The sequence below is a fragment of the Cololabis saira genome, chromosome 12, assembly GCF_033807715.1.
Source record: "Cololabis saira isolate AMF1-May2022 chromosome 12, fColSai1.1, whole genome shotgun sequence".
In the NCBI taxonomy this organism is placed as follows: domain Eukaryota; kingdom Metazoa; phylum Chordata; class Actinopteri; order Beloniformes; family Belonidae; genus Cololabis; species Cololabis saira.
Window position 1 is genome coordinate 35,955,612 of NC_084598.1, and position 20,192 is coordinate 35,975,803.

Sequence of the window (20,192 nt, forward strand, 5' to 3'; positions counted from 1 at the left end):
AGGATTCTTTACGTCGCCTTAGTTTTTGCCACACTGATGTTTAAAAAAGACGTATTCTGCGTCTAAAAAAGTCTGTCACTACTGGTCCGTTATAGCTAGATACAGGATAACAGTGTCATCAGCAAACCTGATGACGTGTAGCATTAGTATATAAAACAAATAAAAGTGGTGATAAAACACAGCCCTGGGGTGCTCCGGTAAAGTGGAAATGGTTTACAACTCGGGCACGGCTCACAATCTTTTAAAGACTAGAAACTGAAATGATGATACAGTTAAGGAACTCCTGGCTGTCCGTGACGATGTAGAGGGCTGCAGTCATGTATGATAAAATTGTTGGAACAATAATCACAAGTGAGCAATTAATAAAAATATGTATTCTTAAAATGTCATGATATTAGAATCATTTATTGTACACGTGAGTTTGAATGTTAGCTAGAATTTTTTCAACAGTATGTAAAGGTCTGGCTGAAGGGTATATTTATATATATATTATGTATATTTATCCCTAGTATTGCAAACTGGTAAATAAACAGGATTTGTTATTGAAAGTGGTAAAATAATAGCCTTGCCAGGCAACCTAATTCTTTTCCATAAAAGAAAAACAAATGGTCTGTTTTGCACCGTTGTGAAAGGTTTGATACTTTTGATACCATTGGAAATGACTGTGAATGGGAGCGTTACCAGATCCATTTCACCAGAGAGCTTTCGCAATGTGAATGAGTACAGCCGGCTAGGCTACTAATAATATAAGTGCTAATTCTCATCCTGGCACCTTCACACTTGGTTGCAAACTGCTCCAGTGCATGCTGCCTGGATGACTTGACTCAATAAAATCAACAGAGACCCATCAACTGCACAAAGTAGAGTTGTAAATCTCAGCATACCATGTGGAAACCCTCTCATCCTTGGCTGGACCTAGAAATGTGGCTCATAGAGGTTATGAACAGAGGTGCTGACAACAGTCCAATGCCCACCGGCTGAGTTGGACTGATGGTCAGCAGAGCGAGTCAAGCTCCTACTTTGGTAGTAGAGGGGCTTAATGGCCCGTAGCAAAGAACAACATTAGTCAAACTCCTAAAGGACCTCCCACAATGATCACATTCATAAGCCTTCTCCAAGTCCTATTTGAGATGAGAGACAGACTATGTTTAGACATTAGACTTTGCAAATATTAAGACACTCTTTAGGACAGTATTTTTCTTCATTTACTACTTTCTCCATGTTTTTTTTTATAAACTCTCTCCTCGTGTTTCTCTCTTATTCCTTACTTTTGCTTTATCCCATCAACATTTACATTCCATCAGTTCCTTCTCCTCTGCTCTGCGGACATCATGATGTCAGTCCACCTGTGACTTGTAGCGTTTGTAAGCAATCCTTTCACTTGGTTTTTCCCTCCTTTGGCCTTTCTGTTCCATTCATTTCCTGTCTTCAATTTCTTTTTCATAGAAACAAATGAAACCTAGCCTCTGTGTTAGGGAAACATATCCCAGATGCAGTGTTGTGTCAGTGTTTTTACAGGCCTCATTTCCTAGCTTCCCAGGGTTGAAACGCTACATCCTGTTTCCATTAGCCTGTTCCTCTGCTCCTCTGTTTGTATGAATCTCTTTATAAACCAGCCTGGGTGACGCAGAAACTGCATGCGGTGCTTCAAGATAACATCCTGAGGAGAGCGTGATGTAGTTAACAGAATCCAAAATAATTACAGTAGACAGAGATGTCCCACTGTCATACATCACCTGCACGGCTGCCAGCTGTCTGGAGGATCTGCAGATTAAGTTTGAATGTATTGGATCAGTGAGTTTTTGTTCAGTAAGATACTTAAAGGCATGGTTTATTTATTTAGTTTATTTAGTTTATTTGCACATAAAAAAGTATACAACCTCCAAAAATTCTGACAAACAGTATGTCGAAAAAAAGGAAACAACAACAAAAAAAAAAGAAATACAATGTAACAGAAAAAAATGTGCAGGAGGAACCCAAAAAACCCATAAGGGCTTGTTGAGTGGTCCTCCTATAATGAAACAAACAATATTTACAGAGATATGTAAAACATAGGACAACTAAGGAGAATAAGCTAAATTACTAGAAAAACAGGAATCTGATGAGGGTGTGCAGAGAAGTTCTGGAAATTAGTTGTTAAGCTTTGCTAAGCTGGGTTAGCAAAAAAGTTGTGATTTGTTTTTTGAAATTATTTGTGCTCGAGCGTTCTCTAATACTGAGTGGTAAGGTGTTCAAAGAGGAACCTCTGAACCTAACTGAAAATTGAGAAAAAGTAGTCCTGAAAAAGGTGAGATGGAGATTGTTTGCAGACCTAGTATTAAAGTGATGAATTTGGGAATTGAATTGAAATAAAGAATGAAAACAGGTTGGAAGTAGCTTGTGGATGGATTGGGAGACAAAAAGACAAATCTGGAAAACATTTACAGCAGAAATAGGGAGAATACTAAGGGATTGGAACAATGGGGTGGATCTAGTAAGTCTATTGGAGAATGTAATCATTTTGATAAAACGTTTTTGCAGGATTAAGATACAGTTGAGGTTGCTCCTGAAGGTACTTGCCCAAATGACATTGCAATATGAAATATAAGGATAAATCATAGTATAATATAAATGAATACAGATTTTTCTTGGTAATAGATGCCTTATACGTCTGATTACTCCAATATTTTTTGCAATCTTGTTCGAGATGAGTGCAATATGATTTTTCCAAGTGAGATTTTCATCAATCATGGGTAATGGGAACAAAAGTATGATTCTTAAGTGGGCTGTAGATTTGAATAGGTTTTTCCAACCCTTTGTTTTTAGTCATGTCTTCAACAAGGATGGTGGACTCTCAGTCATCCTGGTCACAGTAATTCTCAAAGGTTTGAATCAAGGCACCTGGATTTCCTTTTAGGTTCATGAATATTTTCTCACCATCCACCCAGAAGGCTTCCACAGTTCAAACCCTTTAGACTCCCTCACTGCTGGAAGTAGAATACCTTCAAGAACCAAGAAAAGGAACCACAGTGTCTTTTGTACCGACACTGGTTTTTCATTTCACTGTGCTGATTTAAATGGTGTAAAATGTTGTCCCTGCATGTTATAATTTCAAGAAAATTGCACATGAATTTCTGCAAAGCTATTGACCTACCAACCTCAATTTCTTGTGACAAGTGCTATAATTAGAAAAAAAAAAAAAACAGGTCCGTCCAGATGTCCGGACAGCTTGTAAGCCATTCTGCCCTTATGACATCCTCAAATTTGTCCCACTGGCTTTTTTGATCCATTTCGTCAAGACGAACGCGAACAACATTTTAGAAAATGCAACACATTTCTGACACACAGGGGATTTATCATATGAGAGACAGGTTGAAAGCACAGTTTTTCCTGTTTTCGCTGCATCTTGCGTGGTTAAGCAGTTAGCCAGTTTCAGTAGTTTGTGCTTGCATGAGCTCATGGGAACGCTGAAAAAAGCTTTTCTCACGTTTTCTCCCCTCCTGAAGTATTTTTGATTGAGGCTCACTTGTCCTACTTACTAAGTGCCAACGTTTTATGTAAGAGTTCATCACTGTTCAGGGTCTCTTTACTCAGCTCTACCTCTCTCCGTACTCATTCACACATTCAGTATCTTGACATGATGAAGCCACTTTAATGGAAGGTCATTTCTTTTATCATGCTTTGCTTTTTTTTAAATGACCCCCATGGAACCCAATTTATAATCTAGAAGAACTGAATTTGAGCTCGACCTCTAGCAACATTTTTGTTGAACATTAGGGCTCCTCAACAAAAAGGTGCCTCAGTTTTAGTGGAATATAGAATAGATCAGAGGAGATATAGTATGGGAAAAGTATACTTGAGATTATATATTTGATTGCTGATGAGCAAATCAAAAACTGATATACAGGACTGTCTCAGAAAATTAGAATATTGTGATAAAGTCCTTTATTTTCTGTAATGCAAAAATGTCAGACATTCTGGATTCATTACAAATCAACTGAAATATTGCAAGCCTTTTATTATTTTAATATTGCTGATCATGGTTTACAGCTTAAGAAAACTCAAATATCCTATCTCAAAAAATTAGAATATTCTGGGAATCTTAATCTTAAACTGTAAGCCATAATCAGCAATATTAAAATAATAAAAGGCTTGCAATATTTCAGTTGATTTGTAATGAATCCAGAATGTATGACATTTTTGTTTTTTTTAATTGCATTACAGAAAATAAAGAACTTTATCACAATATTCTAATTTTCTGAGTACAGATTTTCCTGTACAGAAACTGTGCCAAAAAACCCAAACTGTTACCTAAACCAAAAAACAGCTGCTCTGAACAAGGATATAAAGATATGGTTGAAAATTGAGCTGTACTGTATCTCTGAGGTATTTTGACCAAAGCATGACATTAGATAAAAAATCTCAGGGAATGGTGTCGCTTTGTGGGGGTAAAAAGGTCCCTTTCAATACTGCTCTCAGACACAAACTGTGTTTCTTTCCCCATTTGCAACACTCCAGGAGAGACAAGATGTGAGTTATGATAGACCTTTATGCCATTAAAATAGCACTAGTCAGACTAATTTCTACCAAATGGGATAATTCAGGTCCTCAAGCCTCTACTTCCCATCTACAACCGGCTGCTCCAAGTCACGGGTCGCGGGTTAGGGCCATCGCCAGACGCTGCTCCCCCATGTGGAGTCTTTCCCAGTGTGCTACTTCAGCAGTGATGATCATTTATGTCATGTTTTTCTTTTTCATCCATCCATTAACCTTCACCCTCTCTGTATCCTGGCTCTGCCTTACCGTTTTCTCCCGGTTGGACACGCCTGAAACCCATTAGGCATTTTGAGAAGATTTTTGTTTTTTCTTCAAATTGATGTTAACTAATAAATCACTTGATATTTAGATCTCTAGATCACTCTTTTATGAAACATTTCATTGTGACAGCAGCCTGTACAGTTGTACTGAGAAATGTTGTATTTAGCCAAAACTCAGGCAGCAGTTCCTTAAATTTGTTGTCACTGTTTTTCCTAATTTGAGGCATTCTGGAGTTCTATATAGTGTTTTTCATGCACAATAAACATGATGAATGTTCTACTGGTGCTACCCGGACACTCGCTGTGCCTGCTTTAGTGTTTTGGAGCATAGACTGAATAAAAACAACAAGACAAACCCCTCAGGATGTCATTCCTAGGTTTCTGAAGAGTACTTAAGAAGCCTCCTTTGTAGTCGGGTCAATGACGAATAAGGATTTTCAACAGGTCAATTTTAAAATAATAAAAAAAAGAATATCTATTGCAGTAGTTCAAACATTAAGAATGGTGTGTACACAAATTCATATAAAACTTTTAAATGAAGTGATTTTTGTCAAGATGAATTGGCACTAGCCTAAAAAAAAAGTCATGTGGTGCAACCATGATTCATATTAAAATAAATTAATTTCCTTAACATCTTGACATCTTTTTTTTTTTTACAAGTTTTCAGTATTATACAAAAATGATTGTTTTTTTAGTGGTCGCGTCACATGATATTTCATAAAATGGACATCAGTCAAACTTTGTTTGTATATTATGATGGAAATATAAATATAAATGTGTATAAATCTTATAGATTTAGACAAGACATTTTGGAAATCATGCCAGATGGGCAGAAGATTGATTTAAATACATTTAGAGTGATTTCAAAAAAGTTTTCAAAACAAGAGTTCGGTCGGACGGTCGCACCACATGACATTTTGACACTTAAAAAAACAACAAAATCCCAAATAACTAGTATTTTTTGTAATATTCAAGTGAGTCCATATGTGGGACAGGTAGGTCATATATATGGTATTTTTTTATCCATTTAAACCTTTTTTGAATTGAAAATAAATCAGTTTTTCGGAAAATATAGTCGTCACGTCATTGACCCAGTCACTTAACCCAACACGGGTGTGGAACATCAGTCTCTAAGTACAGTTGTCAGGGATGTTAAATACAGTTATGTGAATCAAACTGGTTTTGAAACAGGCTGTAAATATGTTTATTCCAGCTGCAAAGATTAATAGTTTAACTTTGGGGTATTCACGTTTCGAGTCAGCCGTTACTGGTCAGTCGAGGAATTAACCACTTAATAAAAATGAATGTAAAATACTGTAAAGTATTTGCTTCTGCAGTCTCATTTAGTTATCTATCTGTCATTATATGTGTATTACATTCTCAGTATAGGGACTGTAGAGTACTTGATGCAATGTAATAGCTTTTGAGTCATATTTAATTTCTCTGTTAATGTTTGATTTAAACTATTTAACCTTCTATCTACTTAGTTTAATGAGAGTGAACAAGCCAGTTAGGTCACATGACGTCAGTGTATTTTAAATTTAGACCATGTAATGTGAGTGTTTTAGCTGTATAATTCATGCCATGTCTGTACTGTATGTTCCTCGGGCAGTTTTTAACAGTTCAAGTCCACCCACTGTCCGAGTTCAACCGGACAATACCGGCATTCATACTTGGAAGCAAAGTTCAGAGACAGAAAGTGGAAGGCGGCCTCTAATCAGCCACTCAAAGAGCCTTACTGTCTCAATCCTCCTGCTGTCCCTTTCCCTGTTCACAAATATCTCACTCCGTCACTGCACACCAGTGGCCAAAATCACACTTTATGAAAAAGAAATAACAATAATGAACATGAATTAAATATGCAGAAGTGATTTGACAGTTGCTTGCATCCAAACAAATGTTAACCCTTTGGTCAAGTATAAATTTTTCTGTCTATGTGGGCGTGCTAGTGTGTTGTGGTGTTAACAGATGCACACTGGGAGTCTTTGTCCGAAGAGGGGAAGATAGAAAAATGACAGGAAACCGATGCTGCTGTGATAGGCCTCTTTAGCCCGAAACTGTGTGTGATTTTGGATGTAAGTGGCTTTTATAGAAGTGTGTGTATGTGTGGGTTTTTTTTTAGAAAGTGAATCTTTCTGGTGGGAAATGTCCTATCTTCCTGCAGTGCCTCCTTTCATGAAGTGAGCCTGTCATTGGCCTCAAGCTGATGAATATTCATACAACTGACAAAGAGCGTTCACATAAGCAAAGTTGAAGCCAGTTAGTTTACTAAAAGAGTGAGAGGCTGAGCAAAAAGGATGGGGGGGTTAAGTGGCCCATGCAGAATCCAGGTTCTTGTGTGTGCATCCTGTGCTTGTTGTGTACACGAAGAGGAGGAACCGTCCCCAAAGTTCTCTGCAGGATATTGAAATAGGTTTGGGCTGCTAATGATCATGGCCCTATCACAGATTTAAATCACAAACAGGAAATGTCAGCCTGGAGGCCGGGGTGTGGCCGTATGCTGATGTAGTTGTGCCACGAGTGCTGTGACTTTAACACATTTCTCAGTGTAACGGCAACAAAAGAGCGGGGTGGAAACTCACAGACATCTGAACAAAAGATGGATTGTTTTATGTTAGTCTTGAACTCTGAGAGTGTTCCTCCTTCACATCAGAAGCTCTCACCTACTTCTGTGCTAGAAGAAGACACTGCTCTGTTACAGATGAAACATCTTCCCCTGCCTTCATAATCGAAGCATCAAAGTGATCTGTGTTTTACACTGTTGTTGTGGATCGCTCAAGCTTTTTGCTGCTCACTGTTGGTTGTTTTTACATTTTAGTACATCTAGTTCTTTACTTCACCAGTATTAGATGTAGATCAGCTATCGTCTGAGTGATCAAATTCTTAAAATGAAAAAGCATTCAGTTTTGAAATGGTTCACCAATGAGCACGCATGAATAAATGCTTTGCACAGCTTAAGGTTTCTCATGTCGCGCATGACTTTAAAATAAAAAAACTTTAGGTACTTTAAGCCGCTTTCTCCTACAAATCATCCTCAAATACAGTCAGACCAGACAAAACATATCTTTAGCTCTATGGCTTGGTTGAATCTGACCAAAACACCACCCCAGGGAGGCATCCACGAGTTGTCCTAACCACAGGCCTGAACCGGCTTAATTGGCTCCGCTACCCTGAGTCCCTCACAGATCACTGAACTTCTCCCCCTATATCTGAGGGAGAGTCCAGGAACCCTGTGGAGAAAAATAACATTTCAGGCATTTGTATTCAAAATCTCCTTTTTTCAGTCACTACCCATGCTTCAAGATTAAAGGAACAAAGGTCGACCAGTAAATGGAGAGCCTTGCCTTTTGGCGTAACTCTCTCTCCACCACCAATTCTGTCTCCTGTCTCCTGCTACATTCTTCCCTCACTTATGAAGAAGAATCCAGAATATTTAACCTCCGCCACTTGTGGCAGCACTTCGCTTACACCCTGGAGAGGTCTTTCCACCATAATCTCATGAGTGACTCAAATATGAACCACTCCAGTGAGACCTGAAAGTCCTGGCTCAATAGCACCAACAGGACCACATCGTCTGCAAAAGGCAAAAACTTTATCTGGGAACACCAAACAGAATCCCCTCCACCCCTTGACTTGAGAACTTTTGTGATCTGATTATGATCAGACATCGTAACGAAGAGCAACTTCAACCCTTTCTGGGCAACTCCAGAACAAAAAAGATTAGTGAAGGTAGTAAAAAAAAACAAATTATGGCAACATCAAGAAGAGGAAATGCAAGAAGGTGGAGAAATATGAACACTTGATGGAGGAAATAGAAAGGATGTGGAAGGTGAAGGCAACAGCGGTGCCAGTGGTAGTTTGGGTGACTTCCAAGCTGGAAGGCTGGCTCCACCAGACCCCATGAATAACATTGACTGCGTTTACATGCACTCAATAACCCTTTTAAAACCCGAATATTGGCAATAACCCGAATTTGCACGGCCATGTAAACACCAATAACCCCTTTGAATAACCCCAATTTGCTCATATTCATGTTTTTAAAAACCCGAATATGACCCCTGGGTTACTCCTTTTAAAACCCGAATATTCGGTCATGTAAACGCCAAACAGAATATCCCCATCAAACGGAACATGAATTTGTTTTCTGCGCATGCTCTGTTCACAAGGAATCCTGGTATTTTGAGTCCAGGACGTTCTTATAAACACGGAGAAACTCAAGACCACGCCACACTTTTGGAGTGAGGAGGAGACTAAATCACTTCATAAATGTAATGAAGGATATGAACATTTTGGCATTTGTAGACAGTAGAAAGTACGGGGATAGCGAGATTTAAAAGAAGGTGAGCGAAAAGTTGCGCGAAGCAGCATTTGTTTTGAATTTGGATACAGGAAGAAGAAGCGGAAATGACGGGAATTGCGTCATGATGTTCTCCGTGTGTCGCTGGTTTGATCGAGATATCCCAAATGATTAATTCCATATATGAGCAGAACTCTCATAGTTCTCTCTCAATATCTCCGTAACGCTCGGTATCTCATCCTGCAAGAAAAGAAAAAGATATTGAGTTTGAAGAAGATGGACAAAAACATCTTTAGTCTTGGATATTCCATGTAAACGGAATATTCCAAATGTTTCATTAACTGGAATATTAGCAATAACCCGAATTTTGACTGCATGTAAACGTAGTCATTGATCCAAGGGCCCTGATAGAAGACACAAGCTTGAAACCTGATGTGCAGTGTTGAAAATTGATATGACACTTTACAAATATTAGAGTTATTTTTAACATAGTCTGCCTTTTCTTTCCTGTCTTAGGGTGGTGCTATCTCTATCCTGACAGCCTGTGAAAGACCCAGTGACTTTGCTGGAGTGGCTCTGATAGCTCCATTGATCCAGATGAATCCAGAGTCGGCCACACCGTTCAAGGTACAGCACATTGTGTCCCTGCGGTGAGGTCACCAGCGCAGGATAATACTGATACTAGTGATGCTGATACTGATAGGGTGTCATATTTTCAAGGCCAAACATTGTCAAAAACAGTTACCAAAACCTCATTTTTTTGCATTATGTTTTACATGTTTGCAGGTTTTCATGGCCAAGCTTCTCAACTACATGCTGCCCAGCCTGACTCTGGGCACCATCGAGTCCAAATGGGTCTCACGGGACCAAAAACAGGTGAAGGACACATGTGGTGGATGTGTGACTGTGTTCTTGTGCTTTATTGTTGTCTGGGATTGAAATATCAGGTACGGATGTTGCTGAAAATAGGATTTCCAGTGTCCCTAGGGAAAAACCGTGTGTCCTTACATGCACATGGATGCATTTTTGGACAATCCCAGGATGAAGACCACCCACTAAAACGTACTTTGATTATTTTTTTTTTCTTCCAGAAGTTGTGCTGTATTGTGTTCCTCGTAACCATAATCACATTGAAATGACCTCACACACCCCCATGTCTTATATAACTGTATATTAACCACAGGAGGGCAAAAGACAAGCACAAGGTCATGTCCACATACCTTTGGTAGCAGGTGCTGGTGCCTCAGCTTTGTCTGTGTGCTTGCATGTGCACGTACATCAACACTCCCACATCCTGTCTCGTTCTGCTCCGTCAGTCGGTGGGAATTTGTTCTCACAGGTTCAACAATAGATACGGATAGGTCGATAGGTACAATCGGCATGAATGGCATGTGACAAAAGTTCCTGTCAGGGTCCAGACAAGTAAAACTGGATGAACATGTGGATTCTCATGCTGTAGATTACTGAACGAGACACAACGGGGCAGTCAGCTCATTTACTGCTTAGTTTGAATGAGGATTTCCCATCTCACAAAATATTTGGATACCAAAATTGTGTGTGTGTGTGTGGGGGGGGGGGTTGCCTCTTATGAATCATTTCATAGTCTTGTAGTCATCCGTTCATCATTTTGGACCACAGGAGGAACCAACTGAAGAACATTTGATACAGTTCAAACTAGGGCTGTGCGATTAATCGATTTTAAATCTAAATCGGATTTATTAATCAAGATGATGTTAAAAAAAGGAAAATCGGAAAAATCGATTTTCCTTTTTTGCAGCTGGCTGCATTACAGACAGAGCTCGTCTAGTCATCTTTGTTTGGTCAAGAAAATTGTAAATGTTGTCACTTTACTAAACTCAAGGAGGATTTACAGTATCTTTCAATTGCACTTCATTCCCAATAGGGACATTTTTTGCTATTTTTCTTTAAAAATAAAAATAAAATATTTGAAACAATTTATTCCATTGTCTTTTGTGGATTTTATTTTTGTCCAAAATCGCCCAGCCCTAGTTCAAACCTCAGCACCTGACCCAGCACTCTGTCAGTTGTGATAGTAACATATTACTCGCATATTATGATGATATCAATTATCTTTCAACAATTTCTGAATCAAAATATATGGCATTACTTTCCCGCCGCACAGAATACTTCCGTCATTGCTGCATTTTCTCCTCACGTTTCATGTCTGTCTCAGCATCAGCATCAGTTTTTCTATAACTGCTTCACATTGTTTAATTAAAAAAAGAGAGAGAGACTTCAACAAACAAGAGTTGCTGCTCATACTCACTCCTGCAGTCAATATAGAGTCAATCAACTCAGAATGTATGTTTTTGTCCTGTGGGAAAAGGTCGTAATACGTCTCGGAAAGCCATGCTGGACCTGAGGAAAAACGCAAAACAGACTCTCTACTGTACTCAATTCCATCCAAAGTAAACATACACCACCTAAAGAAAGCACCAACAGTTTGTTTAGATGACCAACATCAGCTGTAGTTAACAAAATGTGTCATACAAAAGCTGTACCAAACCAAGAAATTACTTAAAGGGGACCTATTATGAAAAACAAGTTTTTTCTTGCTTTAACATATATAAAGTGGTCTCCCCTCAGCCTGCCAAGTCAGAGAAGGAGGAAAGCAACTAAATTCTGCGGTGTCTGTACAGCCGCCCGGATGAGCCATCCGGTGTGATGTGGATCTACGAGTTGTTCAGATTCTGCTCCTGTCGTGACGTCACGACAGGAGCAATGCGTGAAACCACACCCACAACTAACTCCTAACATTTTTTCCTAGCGATGTATCGCGTCATTCAGGCAGCCAATCAGCACAGAGCCTCATTATCATAGCCCCGCCCACTCAGAATCCCTCATAGAGGAGGTTAGAAACGGGGAAGATAAAGACATGGCTTAGAGACTGAATTTCTAATTTATTTAGAAAAAACAATCAAAAGCTTGTTTTTAAGACATTCAAGGCCTGTTTAAAATAGGTATTAGATGCCATAATAGGTCTCCTTTAAGTGGCACATAGTATCTTTGAGCTTAGTTTCTTATAGTTACTTCTCCAAAATCACTTAAAGTATCCCCAAAGTTACTTTGGGTTATTTTTTCAAATTCCAGGGACTACGAGAGCTTTGAGACGCTTCCTAAAAGTATTCAAATACACCCTAAAATGGACTTGAAGGCGATATTTTAACATGAAAAAACTTTTTTTTTAGGAAATAAAAGAATTAACGGAAAAGAAAAACAATTTGGGACATTTTGAGGTTCAGGGTAAATGTAAGTAATGTTTAATGACTATCGTAGGAGTGATTGTCAGATTGTGGTAGGAATCAGGGACTGGGCTTATTGCAAACAGTGTAACAAGATCTGCTCAGGAACAGAGGATTCCTACCCACAATACAAGAGACAGGCAAGCTGAAATCCAAGTTTAGAGCTTTATTATAGAAAGAGGTCTCAACAAAACTTGGTGCATATCATGTCACATAGGTAACTTCTTAACAGGCAAGGTCAAAACACGGTCAATAAGAGAGAAACACTGGAGCACTATTATAACCAAGACCCTTTGGCATTGGGAGGTGGGAGAGTGGAGCCTGGGTGTGAAGTAATCAGTTACATGTGTAGGTAGTCAGGGCAGCCCAAGCAGAAAAACAATCATGGAACATGAAGCAGCAGGAGGGGGATGTGATGTGTGCACAACAAAAAATATGTGGAAGAAAGTAAAGAATGAGAAGGAAACAAGTGTAAGAGTGGTCCTGGAAGTCACAAACAGACCTTGTAGAAGCACGACGCACAACTGTCAGGCTGGGAATAAGATGTTATTTTGATGTAGCGTCTTGTAGTCTGGTCATCTTGACACTAAAAGCAACAATCTGACAGTAAGGAGCACGACCTGGCTGAATATTTCCGGAGTGGTATCCTCTCCGATTCCCGGGAGAATGTGTTTTTCCGCTGCCGAGCAGTGATGGTTATGAATACCTGTCACGAACAACATCCTGATGGGAGTGGTATCCTGTGGGATGAGTCTGCCCCGGCAGCAATGGGGTCAAGGAATTGTTTGATCGTGGAAAAAAATGTCTTTCATCTTCAAGGCAGCATTTCAGGAACTTGTGAGCGGAGGTCGTGTTATTTCAGAGTAATCATTCTCAAGTAGACCCCAGCTATGTTTACAAAGAAGCTAAATAGATACGGGCAGGTGTGCATGAGATGAAAGTTTGTATTACTGTATACAAGACTATGGAACAGTTTGTATTACTTTAGACACGTATGAAACTTGTCGAATGCCATAAAACAGGTCGTGGTGGCACCTTTATTTGTAAACTGTTTCCTGTCCTGCTTTTCTGGTGTCATCAGTCTTATATTTATACTTATATGTATTTATTCTGTATTTAGTAAAAAGAAGAAAAAAATTATTTGCGTGTTAAACAGATGGCTCTTCTGGCACTATTCATTTTTAAATACCATGTCCTGCAGTACATATTGCTGCTTTGTTCGTTTCGATGAGTGTTGAGAATGAAATACCAGCGTAAGTAAAATGAACTGGGCAAAATGTTATTGACATTATGAAATGTTATGGTTTTGTATTTCTGCGTTTACATCTGCAGAGCCGTGCATGCATGCAGACTAAGAAAGGCAAGGTCAGACGGTCTGGACTGTTTAGTCCATGTGAACGCTCGGAGGAGCCAATAGTCTTTGTGCATTAGTTTCAAAGCTAAACCACATGCATTATGAGTAACTAATCTCTATCTCAATATTACTGCAAGTTAGGAGAAATTGTCAGAGAGTACTTGGAGATAATGTCAGAAGCAAGGAAGAGATATTGTTCCATAGTGTGTGTTGTATACATAACAGACTTGGCAGGTCACTTAAACCCGTGTGGTGAAAGTCAATCACGTAACTGAACCTTCAGCTGAGTTTTAGCTTGAGTTCAATTGCAGTGTCCCCAAAAAATGTCAAATCAGACCCAAAAAAGCAGTTATGTTTCGTGACTCATCTGTGTATTCAATTCAATTCAATTCAATTGTATTCATATAGCGTTTATTACAACAGAAGTTGTCTCTATGTGCTTTCCAGAGACCCAGAACATGACCCCCGAGCAATTATTACATAAACAATGGCAGGTAAAAACTCTCCTAGTGGGAGAAAAACCTTAAGCCAAACAGTGGCAAGGAAAAACTCCCCTTAAGGAGGGAAGAAACTTTGAGCACCTTGTGTATAAGGTCTGTGGCTTCGCCCAACATTTATCCAGGTGACAGCATGTCCATTAGCCACAAAGTTTTTTTTCTTTTTTTTTTTGTTAAATATTTTTGCTGTCTGTGTCTTGTTTCCATTAAATTAGTGAGTTGCCTTGAATGCTGGGCTTTGGTTCATTGGTACCTTTCTGCTGCTGATGGTGCCGGGAGCATCTTGCAAAAAAGCCAGCAGCCGTGATCATAACTAGGTGTAGAGTCTTTATAATATGAGAAAGGATCTGAAAATAAGGTTCAGCAAACTTTAACATCACTAGCTGAAAACTGCTTCCGTTTTTCAGTATGAAGAACACCAAGTCTGGACTTTCTATTCAGAAGTTCATACCTTGCAAGGTCATCTCATCTCATCATTCATCAGATATGTGTGTTTTTATACAAACATATGTTTTTGCCTTTTTCTTTACCACTATCGTTTAGTAATTTTTTCACATATAATTCTCAAATACATTCATATAATACTAGACAGATCAATCATCTTCATCTTCCTTTTTATAAAACTAAACACGGCCAGTTTTCCCTCAGATATCGCAGTGTACAGATATGGAACTCCAAATCTCACATTATCAAAAGCTCTGCTTCTCTAGAGATTTTTAAAAGAAATTTATCATCTCATTTAATTCACATTTAAAAAATGTGAATTAAATGAGTGAATTAAAAATTAAACGTGAATTAAAAGTTTTCTTTGTTGATTTTTTTTGTCTTCGTCTTGTTGTGTTTTTGTTTTTGATTTTTTGTAATTACTGTTTTACTTCCTAAATTGAAGGGAGGTCCGCTGCATAAGCCTGTTGGCTTTTTGACCTCTCCTGTCACATTTGTTTTACTATTTGGATTGCATGTGTTACTTTTATTGTGTGCAAACTAATAAAATTAAAATTAAATTAAAATTAAATTAAAATCTCATGAGAACGTTCTTCAGAAGAACGGAAGACACGGCTCCGTGTTTTTGTGATATTGCTGTGGTTAGTTTTTGATGACGTCACAGCTCAACTAGTGAAGCTTCACATCTCTAAAAACATTGAAAGAATTATAAAATAGGCTCTACCTTTTAAGTCCAAACACAGATTGGAAATACCCTACATCACATGAAAGCTTCTTAAAATGCATTCTGGGAAACACTGCCATCTCAAGTGTACAAAGGTTTCCGCTGGATCCATCTTCCATAAAATGGTCAGAGCGAGACACATCTGGGGATTTCAGCTGTACTTAGCCAGCGGGGCTGTAACACTCCATCAGACTTCATCACTTTAATGATGGATAATCCATCCGTGCTCATGAATACGTGTTATCAAGAGGCCTTTTGTGGTGTATTTTTATTAAGGTATTAGATCATGAAATTATTTTTTAGTTATTTGTTGCACTGTGATGTGAAGGGAAGTGATTGTGTTCACTCACCATGATATTGTTTCATAACTACCACTAGCCCCCGAAACAAAACTAATGAAAATCATGTCGTGGCAGATTTTGTGATACTGGCAAACATTGATCTGTCATCCATTTAATTAATGTAATATCATATCATGATGAAATATGACCTACACCCCCGTTGTCAAGATGCAGACTTGTAATTCCACAAGAACACAAGTACAGACAAGAGCTTATTTTTAGAGATGCCTTTTGTCAAAGGCTTAAATCATGCATTGTTTATTAAATGACTGTTTTTTAACAGCTTTCTGAGTTGATTTATGTTAAGAAAGTTCCATCCAAATATGAAAATATTACAAAAACCATATATCAGAGTCTTTCTAGTTTCCACGGCAGAGATGTGACAAGCTAAACGATCTTCTCACCCCATAACTCTTCTGTGTCTCCTGGCAGGTGGAAGGGTACGACTCTGACGAGCTGAACTACCACGGCAGGTTACGAGTGTCATTCGGCGTGCAGCTGATGGGGGCGACGGCGCGTATCGACAAGGAGATCCCCTCCATCAGTTGGCCTTTCTTGCTCCTCCACGGTGACGATGACAAGCTCTGTGACATCCGGGGCTCCAGGACCATGTACGAGAACGCTGCCAGTTCAGACAAGAAACTCAAGGTGGGAAGGCTTTTCTTTTCCTTTTCTCTCCAAGCTGAGTCCAATATGTCCTAATATGTTTTACGTTGGTGACATAAAGCAGTTTTCATACTGAATACTAAATACTGAAATATGTTGATTGAAAAAAAATGAAGGCTATCAAAACACCTCATATCATTTGCAGGTTCTGTCCTTGTGCGTGTGTGTTACGGGGGGGCTAGACATCATATTATCAGAGGGTTGATTACAAAACAGGAAACATAAAGACAGTATAAAACATTTTTCTCAGTTAGTTAGTCCTTGAACCGCCACCTTACTGTGGTGGAGGGGTTTGTGTGCCCGAGTGATCCTAGGAGCTATGTTGTCGGGGGCACTTTCGCCCCTGGTAGGGACTCCCATGGCAAACAGGTCCTGGGTGACGGGCCAGACTAAGAGCGGTTCACAAGCCAAACATGGATAAAACAAGAGCAAGGACCGTTACGTCGCCCGGATCGGCGTCACCGGGGCCCCGCCCTGGAGCCAGGCCTGGGGTTGGGGCTCGTAGGCGAGCGCCTGGTGGCCGGGTCTTTGCCCGTGGGACCCGGCCGGGCTCAGCCCGAAACGGCGACGCGGGTCCGCCTTCCAGTAGGCCCACCACCCGCAGGAAGGACCATGGCAGGCCGGTGCATTGTGGGCTGGGTAGCAGTCGTGGCGGGGTGCCTCGACGACCCAATCCCTGGACATCAACCCTCACAGTGGGGACATGGAATGTCACCTCGCTGGGGGGGAAGGAGCCGGAGCTTGTGCGTGAGGTTGAGAGATACCGGCTAGAGATAGTCGGGCTCACCTCCACACATAGCTTGGGCTCTGGAACCCAGCTCCTTGAAGGGGGCTGGACCCTCCACTACTCTGGAGTTGCCCAGGGTGAGAGGCGGCGGGCTGGTGTGGGCTTGGTTATAGCCCCCCAGCTCAGCCGCCATGTGTTGGAGTTCACCCCGGTGAACGAGAGGGTCGCTTCCCTGCGCCTTCGGGTCGGGGATAGGTCTCTCACTGTTGTTTGTGCCTACGGGCCGAACAGCAGTGGGGAGTACCCGGCCTTCTTGGAGTCCCTGGGAGGAGTACTTGATAGTGCTCCAACTGGGGACTCCATTGTTCTACTGGGGGACTCCAACGCTCACGTGGGCAATGACAGTGATACCTGGAGAGGCGTGATTGGGAGGAACGGCCTCTCCGATCTGAACCCGAGTGGTGTTTTGTTGTTGGACTTCTGTGCGAGTCGCAGTTTGTCCATCACGAACACCATGTTCAAGCATAAGGGTGTCCATCAGTGCACGTGGCACCAGGACACCCTAGGCCGGAGGTCAATGATCGACTTTGTTGTCGTTTCATCTGACCTTCGGCCGCATGTCTTGGACACTCGGGTGAAGAGAGGGGCTGAGCTGTCAACTGATCACCACCTGGTGGTGAGTTGGATGCGCTGGCGGAGGAGGAGGTTGGACAGACCGGGCAGACCCAAACGGATTGTGAGGGTCTGTTGGGAACGTCTGGCTGAGCCCTCTGTCAGGGACATCTTCAACTCCCACCTCCGGGAGAGCTTCTCTCGGATCCCGGGGGAGGCGGGGGACATCGAGTCCGAGTGGACCATGTTCTTTGCCTCCATTGTCAACGCGGCGGCTCGAAGCTGTGGACGCAAGGTCTCCGGTGCCTGTCGTGGCGGCAATCCTAGAACCCGGTGGTGGACACCGGAAGTACAGGATGCCGTCAGACTGAAGAAGGAGTCCTACCGGGCTATGTTGGCCGGTGGGACTCCTGACGCAGTAGATAGGTACCGGCAGGCCAAGCGGGCCGCAGCTCGGGCAGTCTTGGAGGCAAAAACTCGGGTCTGGGAGGAGTTCGGGGAGGCCATGGAGGAGGACTTTCGGTCGGCCTCGAGGAAATTCTGGAGGACCGTTCGGCGCCTCAGAAGGGGGAAGCAGTACTCTGCCGGCACCATTTATGGTGCTGGTGGGGAGCTGTTGACCTCGACTGGGGACATTGTCGGACGGTGGAAGGAATACTTTGAGGATCTCCTTAACCCGACTGACATGCCTTCCACTGAGGAAGCAGAGGGTTGGGGCTCGGAGGCGTGCTCATCCATCACCCAAGCCGAGGTCACCGAGGTGGTTCGTAAGCTCCTCGGTGGCCGGGCACCGGGGGTGGATGAGATTCGCCCTGAGTACCTCAAGTCTCTGGATGTCGTAGGGCTGTCTTGGCTGACACGCCTCTGCGACATTGCATGGAGGAAGGGGACAGTACCGCTGGGGTGGCAAACCGGGGTGGTGGTCCCTCTGTTTAAAAAGGGGGACCGGAGAGTGTGTTCCAACTACAGGGGGATCACACTTCTCAGCCTCCCGGGGAAAGTCTACGCCAGGGTACTGGAGAGGAGATTACGGCCGATAGTCGAACCTCGGATTCAGGAGGAACAATGCGGTTTTCGTCCCGGTCGTGGAACACTGGACCAGCTCTATACCCTCCGCAGGGTGCTCGAGGGTTCATGGGAATTTGCCCAACCAGTCTACATGTGCTTTGTGGATCTGGAGAAGGCATTTGACCGTGTCCCTCGTGCCATTCTGTGGGGGGTGCTGAGTGAGTATGGAGTCCGGGGCCCTCTACTAAGGGCTGTCCGGTCTCTGTATGATCGAAGCAGGAGTCTGGTTCGCATTGCCGGCAGTAAGTCAGACTTGTTCCCGGTGCATGTTGGACTCCGGCAGGGCTGCCCTTTGTCACCGGTCCTGTTCATAATTTTTATGGACAGGATTTCTAGGCGCAGCCAGGGGCCGGAGGGGATCCGGTTTGGGAACCTCAGGATTTCATCTCTGCTTTTTGCAGATGATGTTGTCCTGTTGGCTTCATCAGACCGGGACCTCCAGCATGTGCTGGGGCGGTTTGCGGCCGAGTGCGACGCGGCAGGGATGAGAATCAGCACCTCCAAGACCGAGGCCATGGTTCTCGACCGGAAAAGGGTGGCATGCCTTCTCCGGGTGGGTGGGGAAGTCCTGCCTCAGGTGGAGGAGTTCAAGTATCTCGGGATCTTGTTCACGAGTGAGGGAACAATGGAGCGTGAGATTGACAGGCGGATCGGTGCAGCGTCCGCAGTAATGCGGTCGATGTACTGGACCGTCGTGGTAAAGAGGGAGCTGAGTCGAAAGGCGAAGCTCTCGATTTACCGGTCAATCTACGCCCCTACCCTCACCTATGGTCATGAACTTTGGGTAGTGACCGAAAGGACAAGATCACGGATACAAGCGGCCGAGATGAGTTTCCTCCGCAGGGTGGCTGGACGCTCCCTTAGAGATAGGGTGAGGAGTTCGGTCACCCGGGAGGAGCTCGGAGTCGAGCCGCTACTCCTCCACATTGAGAGGAGTCAGCTGAGGTGGCTTGGGCATCTGTACCGGATGCCTCCTGGACGCCTCCCTAGGGAGGTGTTCCAGGCATGTCCCACCGGGAGGAGACCCCGGGGAAGACCCAGGACACGCTGGAGAGACTATGTCTCTCGGCTGGCCTGGGAACGCCTCGGACTCCCCCCGGAAGAGCTGGAGGAAGTGTCTGGGGTGAGGGAAGTCTGGGCATCCCTGCTGAGGCTGCTGCCCCCGCGACCCGGTAACGGAAAAGCGGGAGAAGATGAGTGAGTGAGTGAGTAGTTTGATGAGGGCTTGAGCAATATGAGGAACGGCCCTACAACGAGAAGCTTTAGGAAATGAGGTTGGAGTCGGACCCACATGTAGGAGAGCAGGAGGCAGGAGTTCCAAAAAGCAGTGATTTATTAACAAAAACAAACAAAAGCGCTGCTTAGCAGGATGGCAAAAAACCGGAACAAGAATCCAAAACTAC

At 42.4% G+C, this 20,192-nt stretch overlaps 1 protein-coding gene across 2 annotated transcripts in view; it reads left to right on the top strand.

Annotated features, from left to right (window-relative positions):
• Nucleotides 1–20,192, top strand: part of mgll (monoglyceride lipase) — a 58,047-nt gene that overhangs the window by 33,652 nt on the left and 4,203 nt on the right. For both annotated transcript variants that reach the window (XM_061736735.1, XM_061736734.1), the window contains 3 exons: nucleotides 9,610–9,720; nucleotides 9,880–9,969; nucleotides 16,149–16,364. In XM_061736735.1, the coding sequence (XP_061592719.1) occupies nucleotides 9,610–9,720; nucleotides 9,880–9,969; nucleotides 16,149–16,364 (417 nt within the window). The remainder of the gene's footprint in view (nucleotides 1–9,609; nucleotides 9,721–9,879; nucleotides 9,970–16,148; nucleotides 16,365–20,192) is intronic.